Source organism: Macrotis lagotis, chromosome 1, assembly GCF_037893015.1.
Source record: "Macrotis lagotis isolate mMagLag1 chromosome 1, bilby.v1.9.chrom.fasta, whole genome shotgun sequence".
NCBI classification, from domain to species: Eukaryota; Metazoa; Chordata; class Mammalia; order Peramelemorphia; family Peramelidae; genus Macrotis; species Macrotis lagotis.
The window spans coordinates 344,064,159-344,084,459 of record NC_133658.1 but is presented as its reverse complement, the minus strand read 5'-3'; the positions used below and the strand labels follow the sequence as shown (position 1 = coordinate 344,084,459).

Here is a 20,301-nt window from a genome sequence, read left to right as displayed (position 1 = left end):
GAGGTAATTTGAGGCTTTACTAGCCTAGTGGCCATATAAGTGGAAAGAGGTGTTTCAGGGAAAGATGGAAATGATAAGATCTGGCACTGGAATTTGTTGAGTAAATGAAAGTAAGGAGCTGAGGATGACACCAAGATTTTATTCTGGGTAACTGGAAGGATGCTGGTGCTGTCAATAAGAATAGGAAAATTCAGAAGGGTGAGTTTAAGGAGAAAGATAATGAATTATTACATTGAATCTGAAATGATTACTAGAGCTAGGAACTAATACTATATCTGTGAAGATATGAAGATTTGGCATCCAATGAAGAAAATAGAACTAAGTATAAGTGATTAGGAAATACAGTGTTTCCTGATAAATAACGTGACTTTTGACTGAGAAAAGAATACTCAAATACCTGTACCCTGCAACCAATAAATCTATATCAGACTGGACTGGCAATCGGAAGGTCTAGGTTAAAGTCCCAATTCTATCATGTATTACCTCTCTGGGCTTCTGTTCCTCACCTGTAAAACTGAAATAATAATATATGTTCTAAATAACCTCACAGAGTTGTTATGTGGAAAGTACTTCATAGACCATAAAATGCAATAAAAATATGAATTGTTATTTGTTCTATACTCAGTAGGTACTTAGTATATGCTGTTTGAATTGGACTGAATCTCTTAAAAAAAGAGGATAATAATCCTTGTCTTACTGGTCTTATGGGAATTGGGGGGGGGTGGAAAGTCCTGCAAACATATGAGCTATTATTTTTCTTATTAAGTATTTTAAGAACTTTGGAAGTATTATAGGAAACACAAAGGTGGGATCTGAATTGAGTCTTAAAGTATGGATAGGACTTGAGTTAAGCCAGAAGTAGGGAGAAAGACATTCCAGAGCATAAGGGAATAGAAATGTGAATAGGACATGTAAGGGCCAAAGAGCGGGTACATAAAGGGAATTGGAACATAGACGAGATTAGCTCTTTTGATGCTGAAAAAAATTCTCCTTTTATCCTAATGCTGAATATTTTGTCCTAAATTTGGGCAAAATATGAATTTCACAAGGGCTCAATTATAATTGTAGTTTATGTTAGTTTCTTTCTAATTACCCTATAAATGAATCTAAAAACAGTTAAATAACAAGTAAATCTTGCAGAAAGCATATTTTTCAACATAACATGCTCCTGCATCAAAAGAGTTAAAGAGGTATTCTGAGACCATCTTGGACTATAAAGTATAAAGAATTTGAATTTGGAGTAAGATGACCTGGGTTCTAGTTCTAGTCATGTCAATTAATTGCTTTGTAATTTTGACAAGTCACTTGACCCTTCTGAATCTCAGTTTCCTTATCTGTAAAATGAAAATAATATTATTTCACTACCTACTTCACAGGGAGTGTTGTGAGAATAAAAAAATAGAGCTACAGTACTGGAATATGTATCAATTTTGTAACCATAATGATATTTAAATATAATATTTTAAAATGTTGGACAAGATGATTCTTAAGTTCCCTTTGGGTTCCGACATTCATGATTCCCCATCCCTTCCATGGCTGGTTTCTTTATACTTTAATTCAAACTGAGCTTCTCTACCCCCAACTAGGTCTGACCTATAAATAGAACTAAGGGGAGGAGGAAACATTTGGCACTAGTCCCTCCTCCCTCTGACCTCTAACCCCAGCCCTTTGAAGCCTCAGTGTCTTGGGAATTTTAATGAGGATTCTAGAAGCCAAGGAGGTGATAATGATCTCTCCTGATAATTCTCCCCACCCCCCCAAAAAGTCCAACAGCTTTGGCAATCCAGTCCAGATGCCTAACTGCAGCTCATCCATCTGTCTGTCTGTGGCTCCATCAAGGACTTCTAGAAAGAGATGGAAGAGAAGGGAAGTACTGGGAATGAGAGATAAAGCTGCTTTCTCCTAATTTCTTCTAAGTTTTTTGAAGACTAGGGTCCATCAGGTTAGTGGAGGCAGTGGTGCCAAGATAAATTATTATCATGGCAAAAATCAGTTATGGGAAATCATAGCACTTTTAGAGCCAGAAGGAACCTTAGAGATCATGTTATCCAATTTCATTTTACAGAGGAGGGACCAAAAAATGTGCTTCCAGTTCAGCACAAGTCAGAGATGTATCTAAAAGCATTTGTCACCTCCCCTTTATCTAGGTTGGAAGTACTCATCAAGTGGAAAAATCACTGAGCTAGGAGTTCTAGGTTTGAACTAAAAATTGTAATGCTTTCAAAACCATCATAACATCTTCTCTCTATATCTCTATGAGGTAGAAAATGACCAGATTATTTCCATTTTCCAGATGATGAAACTAAGGTTGGGTAGTTAAATGACTTCCTGAAAGCTGCCTGGCAATTAGTTGAAAAGCAGTATAGTGGAGTGAAAAGCATTCCAAATTTGGAATCAGAGGCTCTGCCCTTAACTTCTTGTGTGACCTTGGAGAGATCTCCTAACCTCATCTGTAAAATAAGGGACTTAGAGATTAGCTGATTTCTAAGGTGCTTTCAGATTCAGAAGATTGGTGCACTTACATTCAATATGACCTGGTTGGGCTGTAAAATCCTGGATTTGAAAAACAGATACATAGACTTATATTGTTGATCTAAAATATAGGTTTTATTGGTTGTAAATAAATTAATTGAGTAGACAGGACATATTATAGATGTGTACATCCAGACTGACTCATCACCACCTGAGTCTCAATATTGGCTTTGTTTTAGAAAGGTGAAGAAGTAATAAGTCCTTTCCAGCTTGCTCTGCCTAATTCTGGATGACTGAAAGAGGTTAGGGTCTGGAGAGTTTTATATTAAATTAGACAAAGTCCATCAGGTCAGACATGACTGAATTACTACAATAACAAGACAAAGAGAGCTATAGCCTTTTATGAAATCATCAGGCCAAAATAAGCACACTCTAGCCACCTCTGAATATCCTAATCAAGAGTAGGTTGGATAAGGATAAACTTAGGTACTGGTAGAATTTCTTTGGTGACAGAGGTGACAATTAATGGACTCATCTGTTTCTGGGGTGGCTAGGTACCACAGTGGACAGAGCACTGGCCCTGGAGTCAGGAGTACCTGAGTTCAAATCCGACCTCAGACACTTAATAATTACCTAGTTGTGTGGCCTTGGGCAAGCCACTTAACCCCATTGCCTTGCAAAAAACTAAAAATAGTTTTAAAAAAATGACTGTTTCTGCCTTCTCTGGGGTCCTGTCTTTCCAGATTGCATCACCTGAGGCAAGACATTACACCTGTTTCTTCATTTGTAAAATAAGGATGACAATCCCTTTGTATCAGAAAGAGTTAGAAAACCAGGTTCAAACCCTGATCATATCACATCATATCATAACTGTGTGACCTTAGACAAATCATTTTCCCTTTCCTGTTTGCCTTTTCTTTTATAGAGAGATATGATAGGGAAAGCATTTTGAAAAGTACTATATAGCTAGGATCTATTATTGTTGTTTGGAATGTAGAAATAGGTGGGACTATTGTACTACTGACTCAGGGCTTGGAAGGAGGGCTGAGACCCCAGAAGCAGCTGGTGGAGCAGGGACTGTACCAGATGTAACCCTCCCCTTGAACCCCCTCCCCCATCTACAATGACCTGGTGGCTGAGATAAGGCCCAAGCCCCTGAGGAAGCTGATCTCATCTGCCTGGGCAGGGAGAATAAAGGAGTGAGAGGCGACCCTGGTACTGCTAATGAGCCCATATGCCTGACATGGACACATCGTTAGCATCCCCCAGGGAACAACTGGGAGAGGGAAGGGGGAGAAAGAGAGGGATCAGTGCCTGAATGTGAATTATTGACGTACCCAAAGATGCAGTGGACCAAGGTTTTCTTTAAAGGGAGTACCCAGCAGGGGTGAGGCCCTGGAGGGGAAAGAGCAGGGGTCTAAAGTTACACCCCAGTGGTTCAGGTGGTATGGGGGAGCCTCTACTTGAACAGCAGTGGTATTAATAATAACAGCACGCATTTATAGTTTACAAAACACTTCCTTCCCATGTCAGGTGCCATTTCCTACCTTCACACATTCTCTTTCCCTCTCTCCCTTTTCCTTTCCATCTTCTATTTCTCTCTATGTGTTTCTGTTTATTCCTCTCCCTCCTTCTCTCCCATCCCCCTTTCACTTTCTCTTCTTCTCCTTTTCTCTTTTTTTTCTCTCTCTTCTCTCTGGCTCTGTTCCCTTTTTCTATCTCTCTTCCCCTCCCCCCTCCCTTTCTCCCCTTCCCTTATTCCTCTTCCTGCCCCACCATTCCCTTAGCATTTATTCTCTGCATACATGTTGTATTTTCATAATAGAATGCAGGTTTCTTACATGGACTACTTGATTTTCAAGTGCCTTGAAAATACCACATGCTTAAGACCGTGATATCAGGAGGTGACACCATGTCAAGCACTTGAATTGGATTTGAGAGAGGGGAGGCTGTGCTAAGTCACCAGCCTCACTTTCTCCTCCAGAGTCATCTGGGTCTGGTGGCCAGATATGGATCTGGATGACTGGAGATGGCCCTGGATTAGAAGCAATCACGGTTAAGTGACTTGCCCAAGGTCACACAGCTAGTATGTGTCAAGTGTCCTTTAAGGCTAGATTCAAACTTCCATCCTCCTAACTTCAAGGCCAGTGCTCTATCCACTGTGCCATCTAGCTGCACTTACATGCTTAATTAAAGTTAAATTGAACACCTTTTGAGGTAGGTAATCCACATATTGTTACCCTCCATTCTGGAGACAGGAAACTTAGAGAGGAAAAATTACTTACCCAAGGGTGACAATATTAGAGTCAAGATTCAAACCTAGGACTTCCTACCATAAGATAGATCAAGCAACCGATCAATCAGCATTTATTAATCTACTACAAGCCAGACATTGTGCTAAGCACTGGGGATACAAAAGAGATGAAGTCCCTGCCTATAAGGAGCTTACAATCTAATGGAGAAGACAACATTCAAATATCTACAAAGCAAGCTAGGGACACCATAAATAGGAAATAATTAAAAGAGGAAAATAATTAAGAGGGGCAGGGAAGGCTTCCTGAGGTGGTGGTGGGATTTTATTTAGAACTTGAAGCCCAGAGGGTGACCAGAGGAGGGAGAGTATTCCAAGCATGGGAGATAGCTAGCAAAAATGCCTGGAGCAGAATGTCTTGTTTGTGGAACCTCTAGAAGGCCAGTATCACTGGATTAAGAAGTACATGTCAGTGAGAAGGCTGGAAAAGGAGGAGGGGGCTTGGTTATGAAGGACTTGGAATGCCAAACTGAACATTTTGTATTTCATCCTGAAAGCAATAGGAGTCATTGGAGTTTTGGGGGTCAGGAAGTAATATGATCAGATCAATGCTTCAGGAAAATTCCCTTAGTGACTGAATCAAGATGGCCTGGAGTGGGGAGAGATTTGAAGCAGGTGGATCTACCAAGAGACTATTGAAATAATCCAGCTATGAAGTGATGAGGCCTTGAACCAGGGTGGTGAGAGTATCAGAGGAGATGAAGGGACATAGTGAAGAGAGGTTGCAAAGGTGAAATTTCTAGGTCTTGGCAGCAGATTGGATATTGGTGGTGGTGGTGGTGGTGGTGGTGGTGGTGGTGGTGGTCGTGGTCGTGGTCGTGGTCGTGGTGGTCGTGGTGGTGGTGGTCGTGGTGGTGGTGGTGGTGATGGTGGGGAGGGAGTGATACCAGGTTGTGCACCTTAGAGGACTGAGAAGATGGTTGATCTCTACAATATTAAGTAAGTCATGGGAGGATTGAGGAGGGATGAAAAGGTTTGGAAGAAGCTCTGTGGAGAGTGTGATAGTGAATTGATAAGGATTGTCCAGCAGCAGTGAAGGCCCGGTTGAGATCATATAACAAAAATTTGTAATGGACCCAGTCAGAACAGATGAATGATTTTCTCCATTTTCATACATTGTAGCAGTTAAGGTGATAAATGGTGGGAGTGATCCAAGATTACACTCAGGAATAACCATAATGGCTTTTGAGGAAGAAGTCTAGGACTAGCTGAAAAGAGTCAGGAGACCTGAGTTCTAGTTACAACTTTGTCCCCAACTTTTACTGTGACCTTGGGTAAGTTACTTTTCTCTCTCAAAGTCTCAGTTTCCTTCTCTTTAAAATGAAGAGGCTGGGCTAAAAAAATCTCCAACTCTGATAGTCTATGCTCTAGATTATGTGTGTCTAACCCATCACCCTGAGACCACATGAAGCCCTCAAAGCCCATTCATTTTATTATTATATTCATTGGTAACATGGGATGTATTGTAGTCATCAATAAATATTAAATTCTATATGCAACCCTTGACAAGTTTTTGTTGGATGATGAAGCCCAGAGAGAATATCCTCCAGCTTTAAAATTTTACTATTCTTAGTGAATCTCAACCTTCTTTTTCCTCCAAGAAATTAGCCTCTATCACCAGAAGATCTTAAGTTGAATAATAATAGAGCCCAAACCTTGACTCACTGTGTTCACCCTTTCCCAATATGCATTAGTATGGTGAATTAGGATTGGGGGTTCCTTAACCCTAATATTTACCTTTACCTTAGAGGAGCTGGGATTGTAGCCTCTTCTATGGTCCCTCAGCCTTTACTTGACCTGGTTTTTTCCTAGCAAATGTCACCCTTCCCTGTCCATACTTCCCACCATCTAAAAACCACAAGGAGTTTATACACAAAATAGTCTTGATTTGGACACAAATTCATGAGGAATTATTTTTTAAACCTAACATCCCTTTTGGGGAGGAAACCCCTCTGCTTCTTCATCTAGTGGCTACTTATGGAATTAAATTTTACCATATAGGAGGGAGAAAAGAGCTGGAGGCTTTTCCAAATGTTCCAACAGCCTTTAGATGCCTTTGTTTTTTATTAAATATTTTAGTGAAGCTTTTTAAAAAATATTTTTGGTAAGAATTAAGGGCCTTGCCCAAGGTTACACAGCTAGTAACTATCAAGTGAATTCAGATCCTCCTGACTTGAGGATCAGTGCTCTATCTATTGCACCACCTAGTTGTTCCTATTGAGACTTTTTTAAAGTGACTGTCTCTTTCCCAGGATTCCCTCACCCCTAAAGAATCTTCTTCCCATGCAACAAAGAAGTATAGAAAAGTAAAATAAATCAACATACTGGCAATAGGTTCTTCTGACAACATAAGCTTCATTTTGTGCCTCTAGTTTGTCTAAACCATCACTGGTGAGAAGAGAAAATGTGCTTCAACAACAGTTCACTGAAGTCACAATAGTTATTGCATAGACCAGAATTCTATCTTTAGACAACTATTGATAGCTTTCCTTTTTTAAGTAATTATAACTAACATTAATGTAGGATTTCAAAGTTTGTGAAGCACTTTACAAATATTATCTCATTTGATCTCCCCAACAACCCTGGGAGGAAAGTATTATTATTATTTTAATATTATAGATGAGAAAACTGAAGCACACAGGTTAAGTAACCTGCCCAGGGTGGAACAGATAGCTAGTGTCTGAGACTAGATTTGAATTCTTGTGTCCAGTGCTCTATCCACTGTGCCACCTAGTGGCCTTCATTTCTCAATTTAGTTCATCCCATTCCTCAATTCAGAAAACTATCCCTTATGACAAAAGAACAAAAAAGAAAGGAAAAAACTAATCAACACAACAACCAAGTTCTACATTATGTGAATTTTCCATGTATTTAGTTTCTTGCTTCTTCAAAGAAGGGAAAAGGGTTTTATCTTCATCTCTTTTGGAAATAAATTTGGTTAATAAAATTGTGCTATTTTGATTTTTTAAATGTTTTTCATTTAATTTTTGATTTTTGTTCTTTCCACTTATTGTAGTCACCAGTTTCTTGGTTCTTCTTACTTCCCTTTGTGTCAGTTCTTTTCATATGTATCATTGTGTTCATTGCATAAATTCATCTGCTGCTTTTGCAAACTTTGATCTATATCAGTACCAACAAGTTTTTCCAAGAACAAAGTAATGTTCCATTATAGTACTATGCATCAAGTTGTTCAGTTAATCCCCAGTTGATGGACCCACTTTATTTCTACTTTGCTCTCAGAAGAAGTGCTGGTACAAATATTTTTGTATATATGGGATCTTTCCCTCTCTCTTTGACCTCTTTGGGGTATATAACTTGGTAGTGGTATTATTTAATATCTTTGGTTTAATAAAAATTCTAATATAAAGCTCAATTGTTTCCCAGAACAATTGGACAAATTCACAGCACCACCAACAGAGCATTAATCTGCCTATTCCCCCCCATAGTCCCTCCAAACATTTTCCATTATAATATTTTGATATCTTTGTCAATCTTATGGAATTGTTTTTAATTTTATCTCTTATAGTGATTTAGAGTATTTTTATGTGGTGGCTGATACTTTGCATTTTTTTTTTTTTTTTAGGTTTTTGCAAGGCAAATGGGGTCAAGTGGCTTGCCCAAGGCCACACAACTAGGTAATTATTAAGTGTCTGAGGTCATATTTGAACTCAGGTACTCCTGACTCCAGGGCCGGTGCTCTATTCACTGTGCCACCATACCACCTGCATTCCTTTTATGAAAATGTCCAACCAAGTTTTTGAATACACCAATCATGATAAAGATGAATGTGTGTAGAAAACTGGTGCTATACTCACACATTCTTTAGTAATTCTAGCTATTTCTTTTTGTTTCCTCTTCTTTGTCTTTCCCTTTTTTTTTTTTTGATTCCTCCTATGGCACTATCTGACCTGACTGCATAATTTCCTTATAAGTGCACAGATTCTCAAGGCTCAAAGTAGGAACAAATTAATTTGTTTCCCATTATTGGTTCCCTTATCTGTTACTCATTATTCTACCTTCCTATCTAACTTCCAACAAACAACTTTCATTTCCCTTTTTCAGAAGACCATCTCCCCCTTCTACCAGCATTACAATTCAAAGACACAGCTCCTTTTTTCCAAGAAGGCTCTTTTGTACTGGTTAGTTCCTAAGACCACTGGTTCAATAACCTTCACTAGTTCCTTTTCTTCTCATCTTCATTGCTAAACCAGGTTGCAGACTTAAAACCTATCATTGGGTTAAGGGAATGTTTACTCCAAGCATGTGAAGACTTCCGTGGCAGAATGGGCAGATGAGAAAAATTTTGTTTCAATGACCACAAAGGCCATTGAAACAGGTGCTGTGGAATACTTAAGAGTTTGATCAAATATTAGAGGTTCCAAAGTCATTCTCTGCATCCCAGAAAAGCTCCATTCATCTTGAATTTTGTCTTGCCATTGGACTACAATGACTCTGGAAGAGAGAGTGAGGTTGAGGACTCTGATTCATAGGCAAGTCATTACCCCATGATGTCATCCGTCCTCTTTGAAAATGAAAGAACAACATCTTTACTTATACTTCTCATAGTTCTAGAATCTCAGATGAGCACCTTGATATGTGCTGATAAATGTTTAACAACTTGCTCTTCACACACACACAAAAAGATTTTTGCAAGTCACACTTTTAAGTTTAACTTGCATTATTAATATTTTCTCTACTACATTCTTAAGATTAGAAACAATCAACAAAACATTGTCAAGCCTGTAGGATTTGCCAATTTCTAAAGTGTAAATGCTCACACCAAAAATTTAATAACCAGCAGTTTCAGTTGACTCTAACACTATAATACTGAGGATTTCATTCTCTGTCTCAAAAGTCTTTCAGGTCATTATGGAAATTCTCCCCTAAAGCAGCTAGTCAGAGTTAATGAAATTTTCTAATGCTAATTCCTGAAACATCTAGGAAAAGCTGGAATTTGAGTCACATACTTCCCCTAAGTATTTCAAGGTACTAGGGAAATAAAATGTTCTCACTGCTATTAAAATTTTTTTCCATTTATTTTATTTTTATTTATTTATTTTATTTATTTTTATTTTTCAGCTTTGAAAGAAATGTGCTTCAGTCTGTACTCTGAGTCCATTGGTTCTCTATCTGGAGGCGGACAAGTATATTTCAAGTATATTTCATCATGAGTCCTTTAGAATTGTTTGGTCATTGTACTGATCAGAATTACTAAGTCTTTCACAGCTGTTCATCTTTATAAGATTGCGATCACAGTATAAATTGTTCTCCTGGATCTGCTTACTTCACTTTGTATCAGTTCATACAAGTCTTCCCAGACTTCTCTGAAACTATTCTGCTCATCATTTGTGATAGCACAGTAGTATTCCATCACATTCATATACCATTCTCCAGTTGATAATCATCACCTCTGTTTCCAGTTCTTTGCCACAACACAAAGAAATAGCTGAGACAAATATTTTTGCATATATGAATTAAACAAAAAAGAATAATGCAATCTACAAAGAACTAAAGTTGAAGGTCACCCAAAGGATAATGGAGAGGCACATCATGATTTTTTTAGTAAACAGAAAAACCAGCAAGGAATTGGATAAGAGGTTTAAATGATATCTTTAAAAAGATTGTTTTCTAGAGCTAGAAAAAAATTAGTTGAGCCACATTTATAGAGGGAAAGATAATGGCTTTGAAGTCTGTGTACTTCATTGCTACCCATGCAATGTCAAGAGATATATAGTGGATCTCCTTTGAAAGATTTATAGATGGACCAAGTCATGAAGAAGAAGCAGGGGTGAATGGGTTGCAATCTGCATTATTGAGGGAATGCTCACTTTGATACCCTCACAAATCCATCAAACTATTGAGGTAAGGATGGAAAGTAAGGAATATGTGTTTTATGCTAAAAAAAATGGAGAGATGCTGAAGATTTTTTTGAGCAAAAGAATAAGTTAAGATTTGTGTCTTAGGAAAATTATGTTGGCAGGGGAAATATAGTTGACAGGGAAATGAATTTAGGAAATTTTTATAATAGTTCAAGTGAGAAATAATGGGTACCTGAACAAGAAGGGTAGCAATGTGAGTGGACTGAAAAGAATGAATTTGAGGGCAGCTAGGTAGCACAGTGAATAGAGCACTGGCCCTGGAGTCAGGAGTACCTGAGTTCAAATCCAGCCTCAGACACTTAATAATTACCTAGCTGTGTGGCCTTGGGCAAGCCACTTAACCCCATTGCCTTGCAAAAAAAAAAAATCCTAAAAAAAAAAGAATGAATTTGAGAAATGTTGTGGAGATGAAACTGACAACTGAATGGCTTTAGGAGGCTGAAAGAAAAGATTCTAAGATGACTGGGGTGGGAGTGGGAGTGGGGATGGGGGTGTGCTTCTTCCATTTGTTGTTCAAAGTTATTTTCAGCCATGTCTGACTCTTCATAACCCCATTTGGGATTTTCTTCACAAAGATAACTGGAGTGGTTTGTCATTTCCTTCTTGGATCATTGTCCAAATAGGTAACTGAGAGTTCTTTATCTGTAAAAGGACCAGGGTTAAGTGACTTACCAGGGTCATACTAGTAAGCTAATAAGTGTCAGGGAAGATTTGAACTCATTAGGATGAGCCTTCCTGACTCCAAGCCTGATCCTCTATCCACTGTGCTGACTAGCTGCCCTAGTGCCTCAAAAGACACAAGGAACTTTGGAGAAGAGAGAGGTTTGTTGAAAAAGATGGAGAGTTTAGTCTTAGACATATTGAGTCAGGAAGCCAATAAAACATATTTTTCCAAATTAGCATAAGGAATTTAGAAATTTTTAATATTTGTGTGTGTGTGCAGTCTTTTCTTCTTCCAGAACAAAATTAGCAGTCCTTGAGCTTAGAGTTGAAAAGATAGCAAATTTCTATTTGATCTTCTTGCAAGATAATCTTTCCAAGACTCCATTTCCTCAACTGAGAAAGTTGAGCTTGATGACCTCTGAGGTCCTTGCCAACTCTGTAGCTATGATATTATCATCTTCCCAGGGCTAAGATGAGAGGGAGGAGCTTAATCTATGAACTTAAAACTTTATTTCAAATAATGGGGAGCCAGGGGAAACTATCGATCTTAAGAATTTAAAATGAATGATGAATATGAAGTCACTAGAGTAAAAAAAAATAAAAACAGGAGAAACTGGATCAGTCTAAAGAATTTAAGACCAATGATGAATGAGGAATCATTGGAACAAAAATCTATACAAACATATCTATGTGTGTGTATATATATATATATATATACACACACATACATTTTTATTATCTATTTACATATTATATATACATATATATATATATATATATATATATATATATATATATATATGATATATATGGCATAGTAGAGAGAATGCTAGGCCCAGAGTCAGGAAGACCTGAGTTCAAATCTGTCCACAGCCACTTCCTAGCTGACACTTACCCTGGATAAGTCATTTAACCCTGTTTGCCTCAGTATTCTCATCTGGAAAAAGGGAAAAGATGAAGGAAGAGTCAAAGACAGCTCTAAATTTGCAAATTGGCCTAATATGTTAGATCCCTTTCTGGAGGGAGTGAGGGGGTGAGGGAAGAAGTGGTGAGATCATAGAATTCAGAACTTTAAAATCTGTTATACCTTACTCTAATTCACTTATTTTAGAAATGAGAGGATAGCTATATTACTGCACAAAGCCCAAGCTGTCTTGTCTCTCTTCACCAGATCTGACACAATGTGGTCATAATTAATTTGTCAACAGCATTTATTAAGTATTAGCTACTCCCTGGAGATACGAAGAAAGGAAAACACATAGAACCCAGCCTCAAGGAGCTTACCGATTAATGGGAGAGAGAACATGCCAATAACTATGTACATACAAGATACATACAATGTAAATGGAAGGCAATCTCAGAAGGGAGGCCTTAGAGGAGTAAGTGGAAGGGGGAGACAGACAGAAAAAGTCTCCTGAAAAAGGTGGAATATGATCTGAGCCTTGAAGGAGGCCAGGAATCTAGGAGGCAGAAGTAGGGAGGGAAGAATATCCAGGCATGGGGACTCAGAGTCAGAAAGTGGAGTATCATGTGTGAGGATCAGCAAATAGGTCATTTTAGTTGGATTGTATAGAATACAGAAAGGGGAATAAAGTAAAAGAAGATTGAAAGGTAAGGGGGCAGGTAATGAAGGGCTTTAACTGCTAAATAAGCAATTTATATTTGATCCTGAAGAGAGCCAAGATTGACCTGTGCTTTAAGAAAATGATTTGGCCATTCAGTGGTGGATAGACTTGAGGCAGGGAGAACAACGAAAAGTTGATTGCAATAATTCAGTCCTAAGGTGATGAGGGTCTACACTAGGTTAGTGTCTGGGTGAGTGGAGAGAAAGAGACATTAATGAAACTTGATGGCAGATGGGATGTGTGGTAGGGATGAGCAGGTTGCTTGGTGGAAAGAACTTTGGATTTACTAATGGTGGGAGGGTTGGGAGTGAGAATTGGATATTGACCACCTCCCCTCCAAGATATAATTTAAGAAAGTAAGAAGCCAAAAAAAGGTAGAAGGAACTTTCATGAAATGTGAAAAATGACCTTGTTTGACTTAGAAGGAGAACTTGGTCATTGTCTGGGCAAGAGATTGGCCCTGCCCTGGGTCATCTATAAAAACAATTCCAGATTTGAGAATTCATGGAATAGTTGAAATGCATCTAACAAGGGCACACAGCCTGCAGACAGAATCAGACTCAGGGAAAGAATATAGTTGAAAAACTTGTGACAGAAGCACTTCCAAGGGATCAGAATCACTGGGAATAAAAAAATCCCACTATGGACTAGCCTGGCAATCAAGACTCAAGCTGCTGAGAAAAGCAGACTGTGGGAACACATCTAGGTGACCTGCCCTGGCAAAACATTCCAAAGAGGATCAGCATGAAGAGAGAAAGGATATCAAGGTCCTACAATAACAGCAGTGTGACTGGTCTTGTGTTCACGTGGTTCATGTGGGACTCACTACCATAACTTGAAAGTTTGTAATTCACTCTTCCCAATGTATAAATTTGTGGGAATGCACATTTCAGGCTTATGGAGGGAATACTTTAAATATTTTATTATGTCATTGTAGAAAGTGTTTTTTCTTTGAGTTAATTGTTAAGAGGGTGCTCACCAGTGGGATTTTGTGCAGTTTCATTCTAGTATCACACCAGGATTGTCATTATAAACCCTTTTGCACATTTAAGCAAAAACTTCCTAACAATCTGAGGTACTAGTTAGCTTAGCTGGTCTCTATGGTTCTTCCCAACACCAAGATTCTTATATTCCGTAGTCTCTTCTCTGGGAGTTAATCCTTACCCTGACAGTTGCAGATTAGGCCCTCAGAGTAGGAGTAGGAGAGAGTAGGAGAGAGACTAAATGCTCCCAAATTTCCAAGGATACCCTATGGGTCTACAATCCTTAAAGCCTTAGCTCACATAAATCCACAAAAAAAAGTTAAGGATTTTTATTTTTTGCATTAACAAAAGAACTAATACTAATCCTAAAAACCTGTGGAGATCATGGCAAAAATCTGAAGCTAATAAACCTTTATATACTATTGTTTTCCTAAATCATGTAATCCCTAGAAACTCAATCATCTAAATCTAATAAATGAAGAGAATTGATAGGAAGCAAAATTTTCAAATGTGGTCTGAGGGTTTGAGAGGAGAGATCCCTGATTTTCTAGTTTAATGATGTTGGAGTATATTCTATATCATTCGCTTAGAGCTATATGGAGTCCAGTGACAAATCCCAGGTACGGTGAGATGGTATATCTCCATGAACCTCACTGGTGAAGAGGAATAGTCTGCGTTTATAAGCTGAATGGCCTCTGAGGAACAGTGGGGATGACTAGTCTTTTGGGGAGTTAGGGCATGAGTATGGAATATTCCCTGAGGGTGTTAACTTGCCTGGTAGACCCAAAGCTGAGCCAGGTCATGGCCATGCTCACTTGCAGCTTAATTAATTTTGTCGTTTTTCCGCTTGTTTTCCAGTTGCATCTGCTTCTTTGTAACCCCCAACTGGGGCTTTCTTGGAGACGATACTGGAGTTGTTTGACATTTCCTTCTCCGGTGTAGATGAGGAATGAGTGACTTGCCCAGGGTGCACAGCTGCCAAGTGTCTGAGGCCGGATTTGAACTTACCCCTCCCTGCCCCAAGCTTCAGTGGGAAGCCGGAAGCCCTTCTTTTTGGGTGGGGGGAGACACTGAGCGCAAACATTTTCTATAGAGAGCTGGTTTACGTCGTGCCCTCTCTTTTGATCCTCTTTTGATCCATCTGACAGAGGAATGAAGGCAGGATTCACACTCAACCTTTCATGGGCCGAAATCTCCCATCGCCCCCCCCCACAGGACCACCTCCCAATGAATTCTGGGAAGGCAGGAAAGGGGAGCCCCGAGTCGGGGTTCCCGGGGAAGGCCGGCGCTCCGCTGCCCCGGGAACTGGGGGCGGCGGGGCCCTCTTCTCACGCCACTCTCCCCACTTCCTGGCATCGGGAGGACTGCGAGGGCGACGCCCGGAAGCAGCCTGACGAGGGCGCCGCAGCGCGGCCCCGCCCCCAGGCGTGCGTGCCGGCTTACGTGCGCCGTGCGCGGCGGGCGGCCGGCGGCGACTCGTGGCGTGCCTGCGGCCGTGGCGCGTGCGCGCTGTGAGCCCGCTGCCGCCGTCATGCTGGGGCCGGAAGCCGAGCGTGTGCTGCTCTACCTGGGCGAGATAGAGGAGCTGGCCGAGGAGGTGCTGGCCGACAAGCAGCAGGTTCGCTTCCCCCCATCCCGGCCGGAAGCCCGGTGCGCCGGGCGGGGAAACCGAGGCCCCGGGGGGGAGGGGCAGGGGGACACCCGGGCCCGGCTCGCCCCTCTGACGCCCTCCTCCGCCGCGCCCGGCTTGGGGCTTTCCTTCTAGATAGTGGACCTGGACTCGAAAAGGAACCAGAACCGGGAAGCCTTGAGGGCCCTGCAGAGAGACCCCCGCCCGGCCGGTAGGTTGTGGGGGCGGGGTTGGGCCCTTGGAGGGCCCTCGGGGGAGCCGCGGCCCTCTGAAGCTTCCGGGGATGTTGAGCGCAGGTAGGGCCGAGGGCAGGTAGAGGGAGAGAGATCAAAGCGCATGCGTGCATCAATCCCTTTTCTCCTAACTTTGCTCTCCTGTGTAATCGATAGTGTTTTTGTTTTGCATTTTAAAAAATATGGCTGTACAGAAGTGTAGACGTCTCATTTTATCATTTTTCTCAGAAATTACGGCTACCTGAAAGTCTTTTGGAGGACAATAGTAATAGCCGGCATACAACACTTTGAAACTTTGTGAAGCGTCCTACATGTGATTTCATTCAATTCTTAAAACAATCCCGTGAGATAAATACGATTATTTTAACTTTATAATTGAAGAAACTGGGGCTGAAAATAGCTAAGGTGATTTGAGACTTCTTGAATCCGGGTCCACTGAAAACTACACCTCAAAAATTCTTGAATATCTCTTAAAGGGTGTGAATAATGCCTTTATGCTTCCTAGTCTCCCTATCTTCATTAGAGCCTTTGCTGATCCTCCTTGCCCTCACCAGCTTCCGGTGCTCTCCCTCCCAAACTAATTTGTATTTATTTTTCATTTGTTGATATGCCACATATGTACTTATGGTCCCCTCCATTAAGAATGTAAGCTCCTGGGGCGCCTAGGTGGCGCAGTGGATAGAGCATCTGCCCTGGAGTCAGAAGTATCTGAGTTCAAACCCAGCCTCAGACACTTAATAATTACCTAGCTGTGTGGCCTTGGGCAAGCCACTTAACCGCATTGCCTTGGAAAAACCTAAATAAAAAAATATATTTGTGTCCCACAGTGTCAGGCACATGGTAAGTGTTTATAATCCTTGCTGGTTTATCAAGCTGTGACCATGGATTATTTATCATTTCAGATAAAGTGATGGTTTGTTTTGGAAACATGTTCATCAGGCTTCCCCTACCCCGGACAAAGGATATGATTCAGAAAGGTAAGGCACCCCAGACTGCTGTTAACACTACAACTTCACCTCCCAAATCTTTCGCTTTGCAAAACTTAGTCTTAGTTCTTTATTCAAATCTATCACAGAATCTCAGTTCTAAAAGTTTAATAACCTTTAACTTAGAAATACTGCTTTAGGGGCTGGCTAGGTGGCACAGTGAATAGAACACCAGCCTTGGAGTCAGGAGTACCTGGATTCAAATCCATCCTCAGACACTAATTACCTAGCTGTGGCCTTGGGCAAGCCACTTAACCCCATTGCCTTGAAAAAATCTAAAAAAAAAAAAAAAAGAAAGAAAGAAATACTGCTTTAGGGAATGTACCTCAGAGGTCAAAGACAGAAAGTTAATATATTTCAAAATAATGACACTTGAAACAAAGTGTTGATTAGCTATAAGAAACAACAAATAGGAGAAATTCAGAGAAAAGGAGGATTTGTCATGCACGGTGTTATAAGCAGAACCAGTAAAATGATAAATCAACAATAAATTGGTCACAATTTAAAAAGCCTTACCCCCCAAAACCAACTTCTTGGGGCCATTTTTTTGGGGAGGGGGAAGGTTGTGGGGCATTACAGCAGAAAGATGTATTCTGTATTCTTCACTTAGGAAGAAGGAATTGGACATCCTTCCATTCTGGTAGGAAATAGCACTGACTGAGCTGCCAAGATCTGGTTTTAAGTCCTACTTCTGCTGCCTGAATCTGTAAAATCTGCTGTCTGCATGATCTTGGCTAATACACAATTTTGGGCCTCAATTTCCTCTTTTGTAAAATTAACTAGATGACCTTTATCCCCTCCAGCCCTAAATATCTGGTTCCCTACAGAAAGTCCTGTCAAATTAGAATTGCCAAACAGGTTAGAATTGTGTGATTTGAAAATAAAGTATCCAATCCCATAAAAGAAATTTCACAGTCTGAACCGACCTTTCTTACCTATGTACTTCCCCTTCATTCTGGCCAGGCCCATCTCTTCACTCTGTCTGGCACATTGCTCTTTATGACTTTTCCCCTTCTGTGTGTCTAATCTTGTGGTCACCTTTGCTTATAAAAGTCTTCCTCCTCTCATTGGTCTCTGTAAACTATATATATTCTTTTGTTTTTTGCAAGGCAATGGGTTAAGTGACTTGCCCAAGGTCATGCAACTAAGTAAGTATTGAGAGTCTAAGGCTATTTGAACTCAGGCCTTCCTGACTCAGGGCTGGTGCTCTATCCTCTGTACCACCTAGCTCTCCAATTGTATGTGTTCTTCAAGATTTAACTCCAGTCCTGTCTCCCGAATCCTCCTCACACTCGCTGTGTTATTAATCTGTATCACTCATTAAATGCTTAAATTTTGCAGTCAGGCATTCGATAATTTTTGTTAACAGAGCAGCTCTTGACATCATGTCATAAGGATCATAGAAATGTCAAAGCTACAAGAATTTTAGAGACCCATCTACTCCAGCTCACTTGTCTATGATCACCTAGCAAGTTGAATGCAGGTTTTGTTTAATTAGTTACTGGCTTCCTCTAGGTTGCAGCCCAGCTTGCTTTATGTTTCGTACATTCTTAGTCTAGTTTCTTCTTTCTCTCAGACAACTGAAAGCTTCATAAACCTAATTCCAGCAATGTTTCCCTGCCTCTCCCACTAAACACACAATAGACCTCGTTCTCACTCCTCCAGATTATGGTGTTGACAGGCAGTGTGGTGTTGTGTGAAGAGAACACACAGCTTGTCAGAACACTAGGAGATGAGTCTTGACCCTGTCATTGTGTTTCTGTGAACTAGTCATTTGGCCCTAGTTTCAATTTCTTCTTCTGTAAAATAAGGACAATGCCACTTGGACTGCCAATTCATAGAATTGGAAGAAAGTGCTTTTAAAACTGCAAAATGTTCTGAAGATGTTAATTGCTGTTATTGTGGGGGTTTTGATATTTTTTCAGATCAGGAGCACTTGGATGAGGAGATTGAGAAACTCCGCAAACAGCTGAAAGTAAAGGTCAACCGTCTCTTGGAAGCCCAAGGTAGGTAATTCCTTAGTGGGGCCTGAAAAACTGAAACCTAAATCCCAGCTTAGCATGAATTTCAGAGGTCATAGTAAAGTTAGTGAATGTAGGCTTCTACAAAGGGAAGAAGGGCATAATGGACTGGCATATGCAAAGACCTAAACCTTTCTGAGCTCCTTATAACAATAATCTGTAGTCCCATTAGAATTTCTTCATATAAAGTTGTGCTCTCCCACTGGTCGACCACCAGTCATTTTGAATTAGCTCCTGCTAAAAATTGAGGAACAGAGGGAATGCAGATATTATGACCTAGGGGAGATGTCTTTGACCTTGGGTGAGCCCAAAACTGGCTCCTCTTCCATGGGAGTGATTGAAATAGACAGGAAAACCCCAGGAGAGAGGTGGGGAAATAAGTTTCTGTGGACCCTTAAGATTGTCTTGCCAAACCCCAAGAGAATCGTTGATGCTTAGTTAGGACAGTGAAATTGTTTTTGTTTAGCTTTTCTTATTAGACCATTAGTCCCTGTCATGACAGTATATAGAAGTAAAGTAAGCTCTCTTTTGCCCATCTAGAATGAGGTAGGACCATCCAGCACCTCCTCCTTGTCAACTTTTACAAATCTCTAACCCATTGACTTGATTCTCCCCATAGGTAAACCAGAGTTGAAAGGATTCAACCTGAATCCCCTGAGCCAAGAGGAGATGAGAGCCCTTAATGTCATCTTGAAAGGTTGAGGTTCAGCAACCAAGGACTGGCATGGGAATTAAACAATTAATCCCTAGATGTCCAGAGAAGAACCACTTCACAACCATGGCAATAGGCTATAGTAGGAACAAGCTTCAGAAATTTATCAGATAGCAGTTTGCTCCTAAAGACTTTTGTTTACAGAATTTGGCTGCTCCATTAAGACCAGGAACCTACAGCCTGTTATTATCCACCCAGGACACCACCAGGGTGGGCTAAAACACCAAGCCTATTGATAGTCCTTGGAGAAGATCCAAGATGAGAGGCTGGGGCAGCAGCAGTGGGAGCATTAGAATGACTGCCACAGGCACTTCCAACAATGTCCTGCTGTCTGGGAGTGTGTGGTTTTTCCTTTGCCTCAGACTCACAGTTTGGCCATTGTTTTAGGTCTGGAGAAGGGAGTGGGAGAGCCTGAGCACTTCATTCCAGCATAACTCCTCCCTTCCCTACTCATTACCCCAATAATAGTATCCCTAGCTACACTCCCAAAGCTTCATGGAATTTCCCAGAGCCCAATCCTTGAGGTAGATACACCATAGGACTATAACCAAATGAGCCATTAAGAAAACTCAGCAGAATAAAGACTCTGAATTGAATCTCCAGTATCTGTGGTCTGCTTCCAGTGTTTGCAAATGGTATATACCCTTCTGCAGTCTCAGTGACTAGGGTGATCATCAGTAGTGTCCCATTGCTAGAAGTTGTGTAATTTACCTTGCATGTAATCCACAGCAGTTTGAATATGAGATCACTTTGAAAGGAAAAAATTATGCTATACATAATCATTCT

General features: G+C 40.5%; 1 protein-coding gene across 1 annotated transcript; it reads left to right on the top strand.

The window, feature by feature from the left end:
- Positions 1–15,413: 15,413 nt before the first annotated feature.
- Positions 15,414–20,117, top strand: PDRG1 (p53 and DNA damage regulated 1). Its single transcript, XM_074211854.1, has 5 exons — positions 15,414–15,551; positions 15,699–15,774; positions 16,699–16,773; positions 18,708–18,788; positions 19,423–20,117. The coding sequence occupies exons 1-5, from the start codon at positions 15,465–15,467 to the stop codon at positions 19,503–19,505; spliced, it is 402 nt and encodes a 133-aa protein (XP_074067955.1). The 5' UTR covers positions 15,414–15,464; the 3' UTR covers positions 19,506–20,117.
- The last annotated feature ends 184 nt before the right edge of the window (positions 20,118–20,301 follow it).